This window comes from Epinephelus lanceolatus, chromosome 13 (assembly GCF_041903045.1).
Source record: "Epinephelus lanceolatus isolate andai-2023 chromosome 13, ASM4190304v1, whole genome shotgun sequence".
Lineage (NCBI taxonomy): Eukaryota > Metazoa > Chordata > Actinopteri > Perciformes > Serranidae > Epinephelus > Epinephelus lanceolatus.
In genome coordinates, this window is record NC_135746.1 from 7,820,077 (window position 1) to 7,842,859 (window position 22,783).

Sequence of the window (22,783 nt, forward strand, 5' to 3'; positions counted from 1 at the left end):
AGCCAGAAATAAATTAATTTGTGGGAAACCCTGAAATTAAAATGTGAAGTTTCAGTATATCCACTACAAATGTAAGATATTCGCAGTTTGTTAAAACGTACAAAGCCAACATTTGTCCTGGCGATTGGGTTGCTTTATTGTGAACTATTTAATCTACACACAATGTCCAGGGCCCGTCACTACAGTGATTATCACAAACAATTTTACAAGATAACAATTGTGAATTTGAATGCTGGGACTATTGAAGAATAAGACAGAGAAGGACATCTGCGCTTCACTTCCATTCTTCCCCACAACAATATAATAATATTATAATAAACCACACTGATCCCATACAGCAGCGTTTCCATCAGGCTCCTGCAGCTTACATGGGAGCAGTGTGTGTTTGCGTGTGGGCGATGAGTGTATGTGTGTGTTGACTGCTTTGTCTCTCCCTTTCTCTAATTATCCCCCTCCTCTAACAGTGCCCTCTCAGATCTCCATTCTTTTTTTGTCCTCAAATTCCTTTTTATCCACATTTCTTGTCCTTTTTTTCCCCATTTGGCGTTCATCAGGGCCGTGCATCTCTCCTGCAATCGTGTGTACCTTTGTGACAACCCACGTTACTGCAGGGGCTTGTCTTTGTTTAGTGAGAGGGTTCCAATTTCCTTATATAACACTCCGAATCCTTGTACTCTTTGATTTTGGATTACATGATCTTTTTTTGCGTGAGTTTGAATCTTTGAATCAAAGAATTACTAGACCGAGCTAGGCGGAAATTGTGCATCACACTTTGCCGGAGCTGGCTGAGGTTCAGGCACTGTCTCAGATGAATGACCATTGGCCTAACTACTCTGCCTGGGCCTCGGGGAAAGTGTGTGTGTGTGTGTGTGTGTGTGTGTGTGTGTGTGTGTGTGTGTGTGTGTGTGTGTGCGTTCCATCATTTGTAGTGAGGTACAAGAGGGCTGGTCTCAAACACACAAAGACCTTTTATCCATGCACAGATGCACACAATGTTACGACTCCCACAACCTGAAACAGGCACAATGAGAAGCACCGTTTCAAGATATCTGCCAATCTTTGTCTTGAAATTCAGACAAAACAATTCCTCGGGAACAAGATAAATCCCCACGCGTCCCCGGGGCCAAACATGATTAGCCCTATCTGAGACACAATCTCTGTCGCTCTCAGAACTCAGTCTAAGCTGAGTGTAAAAGCCGCCAGTCTAATTCATCCTTTCAACACCATAAATTTCAGACCGACCTGATAAATGATGAATTTACTCTCTGGCTTTGTCTGACGTCTGAGAGAGAATGGAAGGAGGATAGAGGGGAAGCAAAGCAGAGGGACACGGGTGAATAGAGAAGAAACGCAGCCACAGTGGGAACACAGAGGCATTTAATGGAGTAGATGACTGGAATAAGTTGACAGAAGGGAGAAAGAGCTAACGTATAGACGAGATAGATGAGAAAGGGAATAAAGAGTGAGTGAAAAGTACCAGAACTGTGGCTGAAGCTGAAAAGGGTCTGATTTAGCCAAGAGGAGCAAGGAGGGCTGATTGTAATGCAGAGAAAGAGAATAGCACGGAGCAGATGAAGGAGCGGAGGATAGCTGGATGGACCGTGGGCTGAAGAGGAAGAATAGACGAAACTTGGGTCGACGGATGAACAGCCACAGAGAGGAGGAGAGACACAGATGAAAGTCAGGTGTAGATTGGAAGGGAGGTGGGTGGCACAGGATATTCATAACCAGGGGGCTGTAACAGCTAGCTATGGAGCCGAGCTGCGGAATGATGATTTTTGGACAGGGCCGCAGTATATCAAACGTACTCATCATCCCCAAATAGAGAGAATGCCAGGAGCCTGTCACAGTAGCCATTTTCACAGTTTTGATGCGCTCTCAGCACTGGCCCTGTGACGGAACCCCAGAGAGATTAGTCTGGCAAACAAACTGAATAGAACGGAGCGACCGACCAGCAGACGACTGTCGCCGTGCCAGTGTTTGTGTTGACTGAATAGCTGCCACCAAAGGGGAAACATTTAGACATTGTTTTGGCTGGGAGAAAAAAAATGGTGAGACATTAGGGCTCAAAGGGAAATGCACAAACTGTATTTGAACACAAAAACAGCCATAAATTATAAAAATATAGGTCTTTTACAGAATTAAACAGGTTCGCATTCAGCCACTTAGCATGCAAAATGCATGCAGCAAAATGTGAAATATGCATGTGCTGAAACACAGAATGTTACAATGTTTTGCACATATAGACATGTAGAAAAAAACACGTTATTGACACTGCATAGTTAAAACGTCTTAAAAAGTATTTTTAAATCTCTTAAATTCAATAAATATTAGGCCTTAAAAATCATGAAGTTGTCTTATTTGTGAGGTCGTAATTACCACAAACCTTTTTTTTTCTAATTTATACATTTTTGAATTTCTTTTTGTCGAAATGAGTCAAGCGCAAATCTTTAAACCTACACTGATGCTAATACTGTCATTTTACTTTACACCTGCACTTACCTGGTGGCAAAATGTGAATTAACCTAACTCACTCTAATAATTGTAATATTCCTACAAAACAACTTACCCCTGCATTGGACTACTTACACTTACACTCATACTCACCTGCAATTCTTGAATTAGAAAACAATTATTTGTCTCAAACATGGTTATAAATTACCTTGAAAAGGTCTGAAAAGCATTAAATTTAAGTTATTAATATATGTAGAGACTCTGATAGTGGTGTTTGATGGTTCTCATCACTTATAAACATTATTTAATTATGACCAAAGCAAATTTTGGAAAAAGTCAGTGGTGGAAACGACCACCGTCTTTCACCGGGGAGAGCGGTGTTCACGTCCCGTAAGATTATAAAGCCAAACCCTGTTCTTTTTTTCCTATTCCCAACCACATGCATTAGTTGTTGGATGAAAAAAACACCAATTTGCGTTGTTGTACCATCGTAGTGTGTTTTCTTTGACAGAAGACAAGGCATGTAACAAGCAGAACTTGACACAGTGTCCCAGAACGTCACCAACCAACACACCCAGGGTACCTTGCATGTCATATGTGGATATGGAAAGTCCATGACTAATATGTGACGAGGTCGGAGTGAGAATGTGTCGAAGTTACCAGAATGAGATGTCGGTGGCTGGCAGTAGTGAAACAGGCTGCAATGTAACCACTCAGGGCAGTAGCGCACAGTCAAAGTGTGTTTTTGTCACTGACAGGCTCAGATTATTATCCTAAGTATCTGACAACATTATGGAAAAGATCCCTACAGAGATAGAGCTTTTTGTTAAAGAGTGAGATCCTTTTTGTGTAACCAGAAACAGCCCTGAAATCGCCATCGCCAAACTCGACCAGAGTCTTAAATGAACAGTAGTTCTATCCTCATGAAATACACATCATTCAAAGTCAATAGAAAGTGAACAAAACTCATTAAAACTGTCTTGGTTCTTCCATCCACTGTTGCAACAATCACCAACTCTGGTTTGGTTGAAATAAACCCTCAATTCACCCAGTTAGATGTGAAAAGATGCTGCATCTATACACGCTAAGATTACTCTTTATTTAAACGGAGTCTGGTGGGTTTAGCAATAACAAAAGGTCTATCTTTGTAGGGATCCTTTCAGACACTAGGAATAAGGATCTGAGCCTGTCAGTGGCAAAAACTCTAGTGGACGTACTTTGACGGTGTTAACACGCCCCGAGCCGTTACATTGCAGCCTGTTTCAAGGCTGCCACCTGCAGCCCTCTTGCTCAATACAGGACTAATTTTAAAAATTGCTGTTCCCATTAGTCACTTAGACACAGAAACATTGGAAAATAGGGTCCAGGTTGAAAAATAACAAAGTTACCCTTAAGTGTCTGTATTAAGGAAAGAGAAATGAGGCTGTCTGCGCCTGAGATTCGTAACAAAACCATTATAGAAAACAACTAAACACAGTTTACATATGAAACACTCAAATTACTATGATTATCACCTCAGTAATTGCATAGCTGAAGAGTATGTGTGACCCAAAAAAAAGGTAATATTGATTACACTCAGAATGGGCTCTCTGGCACTGACGAAACATCAAACATATAATGGTGCTAAATTGCACTTTCCTCTTTGACTGAAAGGTTGATGAAAAAATCTTAGAGGAAATATGTGTCCACTCTGCTTTGAAAAATATAAAAAACCTTGAAGGCAGAGTGATGGTATAATAAACAGTAGTGCTTTTATTGGCAAGGTCATCCATTCTGCAGTCACCTTTAGAAATTGAATATCAAATTGACAAACTAGAGAGATTTTTCTCATTAGTTGGACAATTAGCTTGTGGTGTATTCATTACGGGGGGACTGTCACCTCATTAATCACCCAGAACAATGTAAGAGCTATACCTGAGACCACGCCATTAGCGATGCAGGGCAAGCTTACACCCCATTCTCTCAGTTTCAGATGATTTCCCCCCTGCTAAGTGACAATATGAGTGACAGTTTGTAGATGCTGCATATCCTCCCTCCCCTGTTATCCCCACCCCAATCCATCCCTCCACCTACTCCCCCAAACTCCTCACCTTCCCGTCCGTCCTCTGGTTTCACATGCAACCATCATGCCTCCCTCTGTGGCCCTTGTCCAGAGGAGAGTGTATTTGGCTGCCACCCGAAACCTGCTTGAGATCAAAGGAATGGGGAGGGAGCCCTGCTAGTAGCTGATTAACCTGCTGGCACACTGCAGACACAGTCCTTTAGCTCCTTGAGCTCTCTTGCAGCCATATCCACACTCCTTCCCAGCTGGCTGTAAACTGAGCACTTGGCTGGTTTTTCTCTGAAAGGTAGAGAGGAACGATGGGGAGATAGAATTGAGGGGAGGAGAGGAAACTGAGACAAGCTTATGGTGGCTACATCCGAGCACAAGTGGCTTAATGAATGGTTAAATGTAATTGCGGCGTGTCACGTCTTGTGTACAATTTTAATCAGCAGGTGAGAACAATTCAGAATCATATATATGCAGCAAATAACTGAATCAACAACATAAAGATGTTCTGAAAGATTTATGGATATGAGGACAAGAATGACATAATTGAAAGAATTCGTCACACCCTTATGGCCCCTTTTCTACGGACATGGAATGAATTCTGTTCTGGTTCTTGCACCTAATTTTGAGCTGTTCAGAGTATTTATGACCAAAAATAAATTGGCGTGGAACCTGAAAAGTTGGATCCAAGCTGGAACTAACAAATAACAGGTTTTTCTTAACCTTAAGTGTGAATTATGATGACGTCACTTGGCGTGTCATGGACTGAGAAGGTAACAATAAAGACGTTAAGTGAGAAAACATCGTGGAGTGGTCTTCTCGGTCCCTCTAGGATTTTGCGCACTGTTTTTGTTGCAGAAATACCTGATTTCAGGGCAGATTTTCCAAAAGATTGCATGTTTTTAGGCATTTCGTTGCAATTAAATTTTGGGAACAAAGGTGAAAATTGCAAAAGTAGTTACAAATCTGTTTATGATTCAGAGCATTTAGTGTTTCCCACAGATTGAAAAATCTATTTCTGACATCAAATAGATTGCGGCTTCTGCAGTGATGTAGGCGCTGCATCGGACCGTTGTGGTGAAGAGGGAGCTGAGCCAGAAGGCAAAGCTTTCGATTTACTGATCCATCTATGTCCCAACCCTCACCTATAGTCATGAGCTCTGGGTAGTGACCGAAAGAATGAGATTGTGGATACAAGCGGCCGAAATAAGTTTCCTCCGTGGGGTGTCTGGGCTCAGCCTTAGAGATAGGGTGAGGAGCTCAGACATCCGGAGGGACCTTGGAGTAGAGCTGCTGCTTCTTCGAATCGAAAGGTTGTCAGTTGAGGTGGTTCGGGCATCTGATCAAGATCCTCCTGGGCTCCTCCCGTTAGAGGTGTTCCAGGCACGTTCCACTAGTAGGAGGCCCCTGGGCAGACCCAGAACACACTGGAGGGATTATATATCTCATCTGGCCTGGGAATGCTTTGGGGTTCCACTGGAGGAGCTGGAAGGTGATGCTAGGGAGAGGGACGTCTAGGGTGATTTGCTTGGTCTGCTGCCCCCACGACCTGGCCCCAGATAAACAGATGAAAATGAATGGACATTAAATACATTTTGCTAAATCAGCAACAACTCATCACTGACAATCAGCTGTTGCTGCTGTTCGAAGCAGTGCTGAAGGAACGTCTCCTGAGTCGCGGTCCTCCTGCTCTCTCCGCATGAGCTACCACAACAGCAGCAGCCACTAACATCCACAGCGAGCCGTTAAACGGTCCCAAGAATCTAACACAGACACAATAACATTAAACATTAAACCAGTTAATAAACGCTGTGTAACGTAACAGTTATACCTGTTACTGTCTATGAGAAACACAGGTGTCACAGGTACAGCATTAGTCTAGTAGAGTAGAGACAGGGGCAAGAAGGGGAATGAAATGAGATTCTACCTGTTTAATTAGTCAAATTTGCAGTAAAGTTGCAGTGATTGGACAAAATTGCAAGGTCCCACAGGCTGAATTTGCATTAAATGTTGCCACTGCAACATCCTTGAGGGACTGTCTCATTAATAATTGGTCCATGCTTGTTTCTGGATAAAACAATATCTGTGATAACAGAACAAATGTTCACAGGTAATCAGTACAATCTGCCATATTGCTACTGCTGTTTACTTCCGTTGTGCATTGTGCAACATCCTCAATTGTTGACGCATCCTTGATTACAATGGCTCTAATCACAACAGGTGAAAACATGGGCAGGTTGTTTGGATATCACCAAGGTTCCAACAATCCTCAACGGAACTGGTACAAGAACCAGGGCTAGGTTGTTGGAAAAGAGACATTAGTGAGGTGGATCCCCATGAGAGAGCGAGCATGATGTTGTCAATAGATAAATCGTCTGACAGGATTCCAGCAGCCAGACAACACACATTTCCAGAAGGTCTTTTCTCACAATTATAAAGCCTTGCCCTTTCACTTGTGTTATAAACGATGCTGTTACCGGTGCCTTTTTCCTCCAAATACCTTCCCACATGGGAACTGAGTGACATCATGGTGTCAGTCATAATTCTATACAGGCTTCACAGTCTTTTGTCACACCTTGAAGTGTTTGAAGGCAGAGCTGAACGTCTCAATTCTCAGCGTCGACAGACTCATGGCGCCTTTCACAGGGAATGACAAAATACTGCATCCTGGCGCATTCACGATGGGAAATCGTATCATGCCAGAAATAACACTAAGTACACACTCAACAAACCCTGTAAAAGGCGGCCTATTATCCTTAATTCCCATATACCTGGAACACGTTAGCCACAGTCTCAGAAGAGTGGAATGTGGCAGCTGGGGTGCAGCACTTTTTCTGCCCAAAAGGCCTCCCACCACGTCAGTAATGATCTCATTTGTATGCATTGTCCTCCTCGAATCTGTGTCACTGTGGGACTTCGCTCCCAATAGGGCTGCAGTACTTCGAATTACCACTTCCTCCTCCATCGTTGCACCCCTCCACATGCAGACCTGTTACACAGCTCCTTCCTTCCAAATAAGCTACTAAACCAAATCATTTCTTGGCCCTTGAAATGTAAAAGCAGGTGGTGTCCAGTGGGAGAATTAGTGCACATTAATTACCCCCAATTTGCTTCAGAGAAAGGCAGTTAGTGCATGTCTACCTCTTTAACCATTTGCTATCCCTCCTTATGTCTTATTATGTAATATGATGAGTGTATTTCCTGTGTTTTTACCTTTTCTTGCAGGTTGTTTATCCTGTTGTCCTTATGAATATGTGTTGTGCTTTTAATCCATGGATATGTTGTTAAATATTGGTGTGGAGTGTGCTGTATAAATATGAATTTTAAACATTTAAACTAAAGCTACTTGAAAAAAAAAATCATCATAAAGCTTTTATAAATATTTCTAAACAAAGATAAAACTCATTATAAACCACTGTATAAATGTGTGATGTCTGTTGCTGTTGCCAACTGTTTCAAGCTGTTTGTTAAACTCTCAAACTTTAAAGGCAACAGCGACATTGAGCGCTATCAAATGGCAAATAAGAAAATCCCGTTCAAATATACCCGGCCAGTAGAAGATTGGCTTCAGGAGAAAGGTAAATCTTTATCGAACTTCTAGAATGTTTTTCTTTATTTTTATTCTATTTTCTGTCATTTCATCGGCTTGTTCCCTTTCAACCTCTGAGAATGAATAATCACCCCTTAAACCCTTTAAAAAACAAGTAAAATAAAGCGTTTTTTGTTCTCTCCTTTGTTTTTTACTTTTCTTTCCCCTTTTTGTCATTGTCATCTTTTTAAAATTTTGTTGAATCATGGTGTCCAGTTAAAGGGACTGGGAAGAGATTTTATAAACAGTGCAACAACGAGAATTTAAGCATCAAGCACTCCTAAGCTTTTGTGCAAAATTGACTAGTAGACGGCATTATCTATGCTGCAACAGTAGGCCGATTGTTTTGAGAGGAGAATTAGCTCCCTTGGCTCAAATCCTCTGCAATGTTTGAGAACAAACTAATCAGTGGGCATATCCCCCTGAAAACTTTCCAAACAGCAGGTGCTTTCCCCTGCTGTAATTTATCTGATTGTAGTTACACACATCGCACTCGATGAAATCCTCACTTGTTTGGTGATGGAGAGCTAATTGGAGCCTTTTTGACGGCAGAGCGTCACAGTGAGCGTGCCAAGGTGCACTGCGCCCTCACAGAGCCGTGCTTCACACTCACTGAGATTATCAAATCAGCACCTCGTTTATGTTCAGAACATTTGCGGGGATTAAATAGTCCGCTCCCCCTCTTTTTCTCTATTTTTTTTCTCTTTTGGTGCGTATTAAATTTTCAACCTAATATCATTATAAACTGCATTTAAAGTCCATTGCACATAAACATCTTAACCTGATTATAAAGTCCCTTTAACAACCGCTAAAACACAGACAGGTCTGAAAAATCCCATTACTGCTGCATGCATGACTCCACACGTGCTGTTTCATTTTCGCTTCTGTGACATGAACGTCCTCTCCCTGTCATTCCATACCCAGTGTATTATGCATTATAATTGTGCAAATGCCGCAAATATAACAAGCTTGCTGTGCGGTCTGTATGTAAATTATACAAATGAGATTTTTAATTATGATTCCTGTATTGTGAAAGTTTGGTGCATTTTCATTTCATAATTAATGCATGAGCAGTGTGTTTTGACAAGGATGTTTAGGCTTCTCCTAATGAAATTCACCATGACATGTAGCGAGTGTGTATTGCTCATACTTTATCATAATATGCCAAACCCTGTATACATATTTATTAATCATTTTACCGCATGAGTCCACTGTTTTGTCAGGAGAATATTAACAGTGCCTGTGGAACTTGTTCCAGCTCATTTTTCAATTTTTTTCTTTTTCTTTTGTCCACACCTGCATGTGTTCGCTCCCTTACGATAAAGCTGCTATAGCTGCACAGTGTCTGTTGTTTTCAGCATTAGCAGTCTCTTTCAGGGGTGCTTTTTCTTGTGTGTCAAAGGGAAAAAGCCTTGCTACTGTAGATAAGAGTGCAAATAGCTGCAGTCTTTTAAAACGAACAGAAGGGTGGGGTTGTTGATACCGTAGTTACTTTTTTCAGTGTAACAGCATGTTGCGTCACCATTTTAACTCCATCCACACTCATTTAATCAAGCAGTAAATCAATATTGTTAACAGACATGTTTAGTCTTTGTTAAAGTTTTCCGTTAATGCATTTATACGGAGGCCCCGAGAGGCAAGTGATCTAAATTGCTCTTTCTCCTGTGTTGATGACTGAAGAGCAGGTGAAGAAAATAGTTTGGCCTGGATGATCTTTCTAAGTTCACTAAAGGGATAGTTCAGATTTTTGAAGTGGGGTTCAATATGGGACTTTCCATAGACAGTATATTACAAACCAAAGATGTCAGTCGGCACACCCCCAGTTTGGAGAAGCAGGCTGGAGTCCGACACTATGTACTGACACCAATGTACTGCTGTGGATGGGGGTCCGCAACAAAATGTATTTTAACAACCTTTAAAAAAATTAATATTGGTTTAAAGGTACGTTATATTGAGAGTATTTCCACTGCTTTACCTTTCCGTCATACACTGATTTTCAACAGGAAAATGTAGATGTTCTATTGGTGTCTTCCAAGCCAGACTCCATTGAGAAAAACAGTAATTTAACACTGCTGAACACAGGAGCTGCTGGTCTACCATTGCCGCAATCAGTTAGTTTGTTTGTGTTATTGTGTGACTTTGGCATTTAAAAGGGTTAGTTCAGATTCACCAAAGTCTCACAGTAACTTAAACTAACTGATCATACCTGTGTTGGACCAACAGCTCCTGTGTTCAGCGAGCTCAAATTACTGTTTTTCTTTGATGAGAGCATAGATGGGGAAATGAAGCGAAATAGACTGTGGATACATGCCCCATACAACCCCACTTCAAAAAATCCTAAGCATCCCTTCAATATACTTTCTTTCATCAAGGTTTTGCCAGGTGAAATGTTCTTTTGTTGCACCGTGTTTCTTGCTGTAATACCTTTTCGGCTACAAGAGGCTGAAGTGCACCACTACCCTATGTTCTCAGCAGGACTAAAAGCATTCAAGTTTTTTTCCAGGTACTTTTTAGTGTCTCAATGCACTCTAAACATTAGGTACATATATGTGTGTTAGCAAGTTATGGAACATTACTGCCATGTCACACAATATACAGCATGTACACTGTGTGTAGAGAGCAGGAGGAACTAAAACTCACCTGGAAGAAAACATGAGTGCTCTCAGTTCCACTCAGATCATGGGGTAGTGGTGCACTTCAGTCTCCTATGGCCCAAATAAGTATTAAAATAAACACAACAAATGATAAAAAATAATTTGCCCAAACTTTTTTTTCACACATTAAAAAGAATATTTTCACCTTTTCCAAAGTTGTAAACACTACTTAGCTCAGAAACAGAAAATGGATTACGAGAGGTTTTCTTTCTCACTTACCTCTCAGGGCTTCCGTACATTTACCTCTCAGTCTAAGTGTAGTTCCTGTAAAAGGCATGTCAACATTAGAGCTTTTAACGTAGCTTCATGTGTTTTTTAGCTCAGATTCTCTATCAGAAACATATTAATACTCTCCCCCCTCCGTCCTGCGCCAGGCCGGCAGCTGACAATCTTCAACACCCAGGCCACTATCTCCATCGGCGGAAACGACCGGAAGCGGCCCTACCAGGGCCAGCTCTCCGGCCTCTACTACAACGGCCTCAAAGTCCTCAACATGGCCGCCGAGGGCCACGCTAATATCAAGGTGAATGGTAGCGTGCGGCTGGTGGGTGACGTGCCGGTCAGCAGGGGCGCGGCACGCACCACCACCTCAGTGCCGCCGGAGATGTCCACCACCTTCATTGAGACCACCACCACGCTCTCCACGACAACCACCCGCAAACAGCGCTCACCACCCACTATTCAGGTAAGTAAAGTGCACATGCTAACTGAGCTATACAAACAGTTGCATGTTACCCATAGAGTAAAACACATCACTCTGCATGCTCTGATTGGAGGAAATTTGAGTCTCTGATGGATTTTAATATCTTAAAGGGACAGTTCTACAGCCTCGCCTGGCACCACTGAGCTAACTAACATTACAGCTCAGATTAATGTTTACATCTTTATCTTGCATAAACATCACGAGCACAAGCTTCTAGATGTACGGTTCCTTGTGCACAGTGATACAGTTGGTAGGTGTAGTTCAGTAGAAAGAAAATAGTTCCTACATGAAACTGCTCACAACAAGGTCTGTGGATTATCTTGAGTAACTGGGTCATGATTTCTGGAAAGAGACATTGTTGTTAAATTTTTCAAATGTATTTTTTTGGCACTTTTAGCTGAGTGTCATCTAGTTCCATTATATTGGAGAGAAGGCAGACATCTCTACAGCTGATATCTCCAACACTTGTTAACTCACAGCGAAACAGTCTAGATTGATAAATAGTACTACAGGTAAGAGGAGCAATATGCAGTTTTGATTTTGGGTTGGACTGTCCCTTTAAATTACACTTTTTACTTCCTTGTCAAGAGTTAGATGAGATGATACCACTTTCAATTATGTGTGTTTGGTATGAAGACAGCTGGTTAGGTTAGCTTAGCTTAGCACAAAGACTGGAAACAGGGTCAAACAGCTAGCCTGACTCTGTCTGAATATGACAAAATCTTCCAACTGGCACCTCTAAAGCTCAATAATTAGCACACTGTATCTCATTAGTTTAACCTGTACTGAAGTAGCTTAAAAGCTAACATCTTCAGCCCTTCTTTTATGAATTTAAACCAAGCAAGCCATCTAGGACCAGGTATATATTCAGATATGACCTCGGTCTAAACCCGGGAGAGATGCATACCAATCACCTCAAGTGCTGGAAATGGTTGGGGGCGTTACATGTCATATTCAGAACTAGTGTTGTGTACTTGAATTCCTCATTGTACAGTATATTAGTGCAGTACGATAAAACTGGTTTGGCCTGTAATATAATGATGACTTCAGGTGTACTGCTTCTTCAGTCCCTTCAGATTGTGTGTGTACACAAACACTCATTCACCAGCCTTGGTATGTTTCCTCCAACACAACATTGTCCCTCACAGTGCTAGTCATCTGCTGTTTAATGTCTTCCTCACCATGGACAGCGAGGAGCACCCCCGCCTCAAAGTCATGCCATAGCTGAAAACATTCCTGCTGCCATCACACTGTTTGTTTATGGGCTGCAGTGACCTGCGGTGAACTTGCGTCATGACTGTGCGCCCCCGATTGCAACCACTGACATAATTTGTACTGCCCTGGTTGTTTGTGACCCAGCTGGTGTGCCATTCACATCAAAGTCGACCCTTGTGCGACACACCTCTCAGCTTGGGTCATGAAGCCGAGTCAGTCAACGCAGGTTAACCCTTTTAAACACAAAATCAACGCTGGTTCCACCCAGGTTGAGACCAAGAACTTCCAGGAAGTCACAGCACCCTGGCCGAAAAAATATCCCAGCACATAACTGTGACTGTTAGAAAATACAGCAGTTTAACAGGTGTGGTGGGTGCACCCAGGCTCGCTGTTTCCCCCGTGTCCAGTCTTTATACTAGGCTAAGCTAATTGCTAACTGTCTCCAGCTTGATATTTAACGTACAGACTTGAGTGCTATCAATCTTGTCATCTAACTCCAAGAGAGCAGATCAGCTTATCTCCCAAGATGTCAAACTATTCGTTTAAACCTATTGTTAGAGTGGCGTTCAGTTGCATTTTTCCTTATAGGAGACATACTGTAGATACCGACTCTCTGAGCTGTGTGGAGCACAGTCTGAGTCTGTGGGCTAAATGTTTTGTTCTCTTGATAATCAGGTTTGAAAATGTGACAAAGTGAAATGTCAGAAAACAAAAGTCCTCTTGTCCCTCCTCCGCTATTTTATGTGTTTTTGTGACTTTTTTGTGACTGTGTGTGGGTGGATTGGAGCCGCGCTGCTTTTCCCCCCTGCTTGATCAGTGAAGGTCAGGATACTGTATTTCTCATTCTATCGAGGATTGAAGTGCTGCTGTTCATTGAGGTGTGCAAAGCCGGCTTCGCCACTGCTCCCTTTCTCTACATTTCTCTGTCTCTCCTCTTTCTGTCTCTGTCCGTCTGTATCTGTCATTCAGTCACAGTCCAGCCTAACAGAGGCCTTTCTCCAATACGTCCTGAGTCCAAGCCAATGAATGTCACCGCCATGCCAAGAAAGTAATCACGCCGAGCACTCCTTTGACACCCAGAGGACAAATTGAACCATTCGTTGTTCATATTAAAGCAATAACTCTCCCTCAGGGGGTGAGACAGGGCTGGGGGTGAGGTTGTTTGGTGGACGACAGACAGTCAGGGACCACTGTTATCAGCCTCTCCACCTCAACAACAGATTGCCTGGCATGCAGCGATGATGGCCCCTCATGTCAGGGCTGACACTTGTATGTCTCTATCAGTGCAAGCGGCAGGGAGGCCAGAGTCAGAACTGTTCAAAAAGCCACTAAATACCCTGTGATTTGGACAGAGCGGTCAAAGAAAGAGCCAGAGTCGAGCCTTCATATGTGAAGGTTTGAAGTTCTGGAGCAGAAGCAAAGCAGTCCATATCCATTCTGTCTAGCTTCAGTAATCTGTGATGATGATGACTGAGCTGAGATACATTACACCGCCGTCTCAGGCACCGCCAACAAGGTCACATCAGATAAGGAAAAAACATGGCATCGCTGGGAAAATGGCATTTTGTGTCATAGGCTATTAATATCAAAGAAAGTCAATAAAGGCCTGTGTGCGATGAAAGAGCTTTTATACAAAGCACTCTCCTTTTCAAGGTGAAATGATGAAGCTATACCTCTTTTGTCAATACCCAGGATGCGGCTGTTAGATGCCAGATGAACTCGCACTTTGGCAACTTAACAATAAAAATGTATTTTTTTGTCCCCCTTAACTTTTCACTTTACTTTTGTATTCCTTCTGAGAGTGAACCTTGTTCATTCTTCTTCCAGAACCTCCCATGGCAGTGTCTGCTTTGATTCACACCGCTGTGTCACAGAATTTCATTTGCCAAGGCCTTTAATTTTACAGTTCCCTAGTTGGCTGTCAAATAGCGTGGTGTGAGAGGTAAGGAGAGGACCTGCACCGGTTTGGCAGATTTCTCCACCCCTCAGGGTAGTATAGGGGAGTTGAGGGAGTTGAGCTATCATTAGTGATGTACTGCAGTACTGAAAGAGAGCTATAGGAACCTGACACAACGCTGGACAGGAGCGTGTGTGCAGCTGTTTTAGGAGTGGGGTGTGTTAGTGTGCGCACGTGGAGACTAAAATGTATGTGTTTTGGTATCTTCTCGCACATCTATTTTTGGTCCACTTCACCAGCACTAGCTGTTTCTTTTTCAGAGGTGAGAAGTGACGAATCCCTCGACATCTCAGGATCAACAGAATGAGAGACAGGGGTGGGAAGTGGAGAGAACCAATCTCACGCTTAATTAATGACAGCTCCGCAGGGACGAACCGACAGACACGTTTCATTTTCTTTGACTCCCTCTCCCTGTCACTGTGTTACCTGGACACTCTGTGGGTCAGGTCATCTACAAGAGCACCAAAGACTAGTGTAGACAAGATTTCACGTCAGGTCAGCTCAAACACCAGGCAGATCAAGCCGACAAACAATACACAGGGGTCACTCTTTTCATTTTCTTTTTTTTTTTTTTTAAAGTATACCTTCAAATTATTCATTTTTGTTGTATTCTTTAAGTTAAAATTTGATTTATTTTTTACTTTACACCATGGACTGTATATTCTAGACCAAGAGTGTCAAACATTCGGCCTAAGGTCCAGAACCAGCCGCCAAAGGGTTCAACCTGACCCACTGGATGTGTTTGCACAGCTAACAGTGATGTACTCGTAAAGGCTAAGAGATGCCAGGTAGGGTTGGGGTGATTACTGGTTTTGCCGGTGCGATGTATGAGCTCAAACCGGTTTGATTTTATGCAAACCAGCTGAACTGGCATTTGTCATTCTGTCACATTCTGAAAAAATTAAAAGGTGGCCTTCATCGGCAGCCTGTGCGAACGACATCACAGCCCAAATACTGCAACAGGCTGTTAGCCGATAACGGCAACATGAAGGAGATCAAATTTCAGTAGAGTTTGGAGGGATAGAGTGGCGCGCACTGTGTTTGTTTACTCGAAAGGTTTTGTGTTTTTTGGGGTGACGAGAGGAGACACTGCAGAGTTCATCTCTCAAGACACTAATCCTGCACCAATATGACAACATTTTAGATTTGAAGCAGATGACAGAGGTGTCCTACCTGACTGCAAGCGTCATTTTGAGCTGAACTTTCATCGGGCACCGTGTTTCTATTGATTCCTGTAACTTGCTCTAAAAGTGCCACAATGAATGAGGAACAGCTATTGCATAAAGTTGAAATGAGGAGTTATCTACATGTTTCCTCCATATTTCATCACAGAAACCAACATAAGATGGAGGCTGGCTGGAAGGAGATCACCAGAGAGCTAAAAGTTTCTGGTAAATGACCATGGCTAATCACAAGCTAGGCTACTTGTTGTTTGTTATATTGTATGTATGTATGTTTGTGTGATTTACAAAAAACTACTACAAATACTTAACTTCATGCTTGTTTTAGTGATTATATATCACAACAAAATTAAGTGTTCAAATAAAAAGTAAATAAACACGCCAAGACACAAACTGGTAAGCAAACAAAAGTATACAGAGATAAATAAATTGAAAAACAAAGAAAAAGCAAAAACATCAAGTTTGAGGTCAACTGACCCTTTGCTAAGCCTCTCCCTTAATCAGTCACTGTCCAATCCTACGTTAGCAACCGTGTGTAGCAACCGAGAGGTCCGTCAAGCTTTAGGCAGAAGCTAATATGCTGAAGCGGCGTGCCCAAGCCCAAGACCCAAGGAAGATATGGCTAAAACAGTGTGGCAGACCACATGAACAGCTGAATCCAGCAAAGATCAATAAAAACACCTACGTTTGTTCCAAGGTAAGATGCTAATGAACCTTAGCTAACGCTAGCTTTGTGTGCTAGCTGCTCTCCCTTTGTCTGCCCCAAGGAGGGAACACAACTCAACATTAACTTAAATTTAAACCGTATATTGACTTACCCTGCTGTACAAGAACATTCTTTGTTCTTCACGTGAAGTGTCAAGACGTGGGGTGCCTGATGCTTGCATTGCGACCGGTGAGCTTTTCCCTCTATTTTAATGTTCTCATGATTTATGCTCTCTGATATCAGTTTTTTCTAGAAATTTGATGTTATTTCCTTTGGAATATCTCTCACTGATAAACTCCAAATTTCTTATGCTAGGAGCGAAAGCTTGACGGACGTGGCAACAGTAACTAAGGGGGGCGGGGCTTAGCGAAGGGTCAATTTTCATTAGATTTCCGATCAAGACAGCATCTCTATTATCAGAGGGAATATTTTACATCACTCTTCTTTTACTGTCCCATTTTGATCAATTAGGTCCCAAATAAAGACAAAATTAATTAATAACTAAATTAAATAACAGTGAAAATGTAAAACAAAAACAACAACAACAAAATACAAAAAGTCTTTTACTTGTGCTATGTTCCTTTGCTTACAAACATAGAAAAACATAAAGTTTCCAAATGAGATTTAATCGAGCTCCTTCCCCAGTGGCCAAATATTTCATAAGCATTAATTGCTGGTACCAAACAAAACTATATACATTACAGAACAGATGGTTGAACAGTTGTATTCACCCCTCTTCTAAGCTGTTCTTATTGCAAGAGGACAAATCAGAAAACTAATTGTCTTGCAACACAAAGCACAACTTGCCTTTGTAGTGTTTTGTAGCTTTTGAAACACACAGGCTCGCTAATTTCATGTTTGTAGGCCTCAGGACACAACATGGAATTGGAAAGTCTACAGTTAAAAATAACTAAAAGGACTATTATAACACAGAAAAGACACATAGATCAATTCAAACAGATGGTTTGCATGAACACGAGCCCCAGTTCATATGCTAATTCTAAAATCTGTATCTTTAAAATTCAACTTACAGCTCAGCTATAATCAGTTACATTTTTCAGTCGTAACACAGTTTGTATTGAAAGATTTTCTACTGCCAAAGGTTTGTTAGCATTACAGATAATTTTCTCTTTTTTGCCACGTCATTTCTGTTCCCTCATGAATATTTTAAATGGTGTGAGACCTGGCATTAGATATGTCACCAGGCTGGCTCATTCTGAGGATCACGCCCACGCTCGCCCACAATCTTCCTCCCAAAGCCTGCCTATCTGCTGAAGATTTGACCCGAGTCATCGCTCTGTGTTTCATCCATTTTAACAGTCGGAACATCTCTTTGATCATGTGCCTCAGAGGAGGGTGACTAATGCTAACCATGTTAGCTTTAGCTGCCTGCCCTCCACTCTTCCCCACTTGCTGTGTGTAGACATGGTAATGTATGCACACAGAGATGCTACATAATGGGAAGATGATGTTGTGTGTAAGATAAGCACATTCAGTCTCTGAGCCTTATCACGCACAAGTCAAACTGAGAAGTTCACCATGAACAAATCTCACACTCAGAGAGCCCTTTGCTTTCCTTCATTCCGTCATCATAAATATTAATTACTTCTTTATTGACTTGGCAAGACAAGTAAATAAGGGCCAGAAAAAGAGTAATGCGACGGTCAATATATATAAACAAGAATAATGGAATAAATATTGTCCTGCGATGAACCTGTTTATTTTGAGCTGCCTTTTAGCCTCACACTGCTTTTATCAAGCAACTTGTTCTCTCCAAAAGAATAAACAGTTTGACATGAGCTCTGCTGGCTGTCGGAGCTCCACTGTTCATAAGTGGTTTGTGTTGAAATTTAAATGGCTTGACAGTTATTTTTGGAGCTTACACAATGCAATTAAAATTCTACTAGTACTGTAGCTTGCAGCATGAAAAGCCAGTAAGAAGGCTGGGAGATGATCTCCCTTTAAAGGGGAACTCCACCAATTTTACACATCAAAGTTTGTTTACAGTTCTTAGTGAGTCCGACTACAGACAGTGTGTGAAAAACACTTTTATAAAGCCTCTTGTGGCTCCAGAGGGAGCTGTCCAAAATCTGATAAATCGCCTCGAGTGATGTCACTTCGGTCAATAAGATTACAAGTTTGAGAAATTTAGCATGACACACACAAATCCTTGACAGAAGTAATGGCTGTCAAGGTGCATTGTGGGTAATAGAGGCACTGATTTTTGAGCATCAATTGAATAACTGAATAATTTTGGAGCATTTTCAGTTTATTTTTTAAATGAAAGGGAAAAGTCAGAAAAAAATAAATATTTTGTCATCTGGTGACCAATTCGATTCATCTTGTGATGACTTCAAGGGGTTTCCCTGGTTGGGAACTACAGATTTAAACGATTCAGAGTTTTGAGTTAAGACTTGAAACTTGGTTTGGGATAATCAGACAAAATGGATTTTTATAAACAGATATCTGTACATTTGTGCAGAATCTGAGGGCAGTGGGCAATGATTTTGGCTTTGGAAGTGTTCTGGTTTCCATTAGTAGTTTGAGTAGTGTTGACCAGTCATGTCTGAGCAGCAGGTAAAGAGTCCGTGTGGAGAGGCAGAACGTATTGGCCGAAATGCTACCTCGAAACCCATGTATTTTATAAATTGTCAGGATTCTGCAGCTTTCTCTTGAGATTAAAATGTGCAACTCTATGTCTGAGCCGCTCTTATTTTGAGTCTCGTTTGTGCTACAACATCCAAAGGCTCGCTGATGAGAGTTTAGCTTTTCATTATCTTATCATGTTTTTTTAAATCTGCATTCATATGCAAGTATCTGTTTGTAGAGATTAGCCAAAATGGCTGGCACACAGAGAGAAAGTCTTGGCCCGGATATTCGCAGGCCACACCAGATCTCCAAAAATATTGGCTGTTGCCTTCAGAGGCTTACCGACTTCAGACCGATAGTTGATGGGTTACAAGACTGCAGTGGAAATAACCCATGAAATGTGTTTCTCCCCTTAAACTTGATGCTTGATACCTGTGAGGAGGAGTGCTGATGTTGTATTAGAAGTTTCTCACTGCAGTTTCATTCACGAACTTCTTTTTTGCCCTAAAATATTGTTGATAATCAATCCAGGTGAGAGGTGATGGAAATGTCTTTCTTACATTTATGTAACCAGTGGACTCTAGCGACGTCTGCGTTGTGTTATAAAGAGGCCCAGACCATGGATATCATCGGAGGCGATCTCTGTTTATTCCTGACAGCAAGTGGCAAAAACAAAACTAAAAAACTTGAGCCTCTAACCAAATTAAGTGACATAGGATTATGTTAGCATTAAATGAACCTATAAACAGCCTAACAACGCTAAAACACAGATATTACTCGGATACCCCCAAAGCTGAACATAGGGGTGAACGTAGGGGTACAGAAACTGAGTATCAGACGTTCCACATATTACTTATATGATATTACTATGGAGGTCTATGTGTGTCAGGTAATAACAACTGAAACAAATTTGGTGTAATTATAGTACTTAATAATTACACACTTTGCCAAAGAAGAATCTGTGTTGATTCAATAATATTACTAGTCCATACCCATTGGGTGCACAGTTGCCCCACGTACAGTTTCACATGGTGTGTTTGGAATACAGGTCATAGGACATTGCAGATTAAATAGTCAACTGAACCCATTCAGAAGAGCAATGTATTCAGACAGAGTTTTTGTGAATTTGATAGTACAATGGAACGATGTCCGATGTCCGATTTCCTGAACCTGCTGTCCTACGATTGGGCCACAGGGGGAGCCACAGCGATCAGTTGCATTTTAGCCATTTTTAAGCATTTTTCTGTTGTTATAGCGCCACCCAGTTGCCAATTAGAGTTAAATTTCTCCGGTCACCTTGAGGCGTCCTGTTCTACATATCTACCAAGTTTAGTAAAAATCCATATGGCGGTTAGGCCTAGATAAGAAATTAGCTCTCTAGCGCCCCCAATTTTGTTTGATGGGGTCAATAATGGAGGGGTCCCCTCAGTTTATGTGTGGTCATATGCCTACAAAGTTGCGTGATGATCGGTGAAACCCTTGAGATGTTATACACCTTTATGTGATGAGCCACGCCCTCCGCAATATTCATTGCCTTATAGAAGCTCAGTTTTAGTAAGTTTTCCAACTTTTGCCAAGAGGGAACTTTAGATATTGGTCCCTAGATTATGTTCACCCAGTTTCATGCAGATTGCTCAAACTTCCTAGGAAGAGATCGATTTTAAATGTTTTTCAAAAAATTCAAAATGGCGGAAAATCTATATAACCGGAAGTTATGGGTTCTTGAGGCAGATGTGTTCCTCATGAGGAGAGGCGTCTCTGTACAAAGTTTCATGTCTCTACGACATACGGGGCATGAGATATGCCCATTCAAAGTTTGCAATTTCAATCGGTTGCTATAGCGCCCCCCTTTGGCCAATTGATGTAATATTGCTTCATTGGCATCCTCCCATGACCCTCTACCACTGTGCCAAATTTCACATGGATTGACCAAGTCAGTGAGGAGAAAAACGTGGAACAGACACACACACACAGAGTTTTCGTCATTATATAGAAAGATTGTCATAATTTGTATAATTGACACTCTTACATTTACTCATGCTAGTAACCCAGAATGTTTGGAAGCTCCTGATGAGTGTTTACAGCAACAATTAACTTCATTCAGAGACTGAAAACCCCAATAAACTAAAACAAGTCCAGCTTGTCAAAGGGAAACTTTGATATTTTTCAACCTGGACCCCATTTTCCCATGTATTTGTGTCAACATGATTAATGGGAATGTAATTATTTGGGGCAATAACCCACCATCATGTACTTCCACTAAAGGTACTTGTTTTTGCCACTGATACAGCTTTTACACCAAAACAGCTCTGGTTCCTGGATCCCTGGAAGCCTTGGTGCTGTCTAGTGAAGCAGCCTGCATTTCCACCAGTTTTACATGGAACCATTACTTACCTGACTTCTCTATCGTTGCCCTCTCCATCGTCTTTCCAGTTGGTAGATAATGACATACCCATGGACGTCATCATGGTTCAGACCTCAGGTCATGGAAAACCTGTTTTTGTTTGAGAACCGACTCTTCGGGCTTTAAACCAATTCTGAATGGTTCAAAATGAGGTGCGGGAACCAGTACAAAACCGATTCCATGTTGGTGGAAAAGGGTTTGATAGGCTCAGATTGTTACTATAGGTGTCTGACAACATTAAGTAAAAGACTACAGAGAAACGATGTCAATCAAAGCCTGTCAGTGGCTGAATGGTTAAATTGCAGCCTGTTTCGTGGCTGCAGCGCTCTCCCTTGATACTAGACCATTGTCAGAAATAAAAATATCAGAAATAATGGTCCAGGCTGAGATAAACTAAAGTTTCTCTTTAGGCGTCTACCTAAGCTCCTCAGCTCTGCAGAGTTCTGGTTGAACCAAAGAATGGATTTTACGCTTGCTGGGTTTGATGTGGATAGTCATTTTGGGAATACTCATTTATGCGAGTCTGTCTATCATGGGAGATCGACATCTCTCGTTCTCAATTAACTCGCGCTGCTGGCCTGAGATGTTTGGGAACAATTAGTACAGGAGGCTGCAATCTAGAGTACCGTGGGGGAAAACAGCTGAGGGAGAGACACTGAAAGTGATTTGCATGGTTGCCGTGTTAAAGAAATTGCTCGCGTCCATCATCTTCAACTGGTCTGGTGCTCAGGAGACGGGAAAATTAGAGGTAAATTGTGTGCAGTTTAATTGGGCTTTTTTTTTCCTGCTGAGAAGCGCTTGGATACACATTCCATGATGACAATAATACTGTGTTCAATCGACACAGATTCTTCTCTGGCACAGTGTGATTTCTGTTTTTTTCAGATTATCTCAAGGTGTTTTGATAGATAATACGAGGTGGAGAGTTACTGGAAATTTTCGAGAGACCGGGAATCACACAGCAAAGGTCATGAACCAGAATCAACTCAGACTGTTGTGAGATACGATTTTTGCACACTAAGCTACCATGATACCCTGTTTTTTTTTTTCCTGACTGTTTTCCTTGACTCACTCCTCTTACTGTGTCTATCTAAAGTACATCAGGGATGTTGCTTAACACCTGGGGATATATGATAATCACTGATTTATTCTCTCTTCAAGAGGTAGTGAGGAAGGCGCTGTGCAGCATGCTGCGTATCTCTACGTGATAGTCGGCTAGATGATATTTGATGAGTGTGTTCACCTGCTCGGTGTGTGTGTGCACAGGTGTGTGTGTAAGCA

General features: G+C 41.8%; 1 protein-coding gene across 10 annotated transcripts in view; it reads left to right on the forward strand.

The window, feature by feature from the left end:
* Nucleotides 1–22,783, forward strand: part of nrxn3b (neurexin 3b) — a 435,238-nt gene that overhangs the window by 376,044 nt on the left and 36,411 nt on the right. For all 10 annotated transcript variants that reach the window (XM_078173689.1, XM_078173690.1, XM_078173684.1 and 7 more), the window contains 2 exons: nucleotides 7,993–8,082; nucleotides 11,122–11,432. In XM_078173689.1, coding sequence (XP_078029815.1) covers nucleotides 7,993–8,082; nucleotides 11,122–11,432 — 401 coding nt within the window. The remainder of the gene's footprint in view (nucleotides 1–7,992; nucleotides 8,083–11,121; nucleotides 11,433–22,783) is intronic.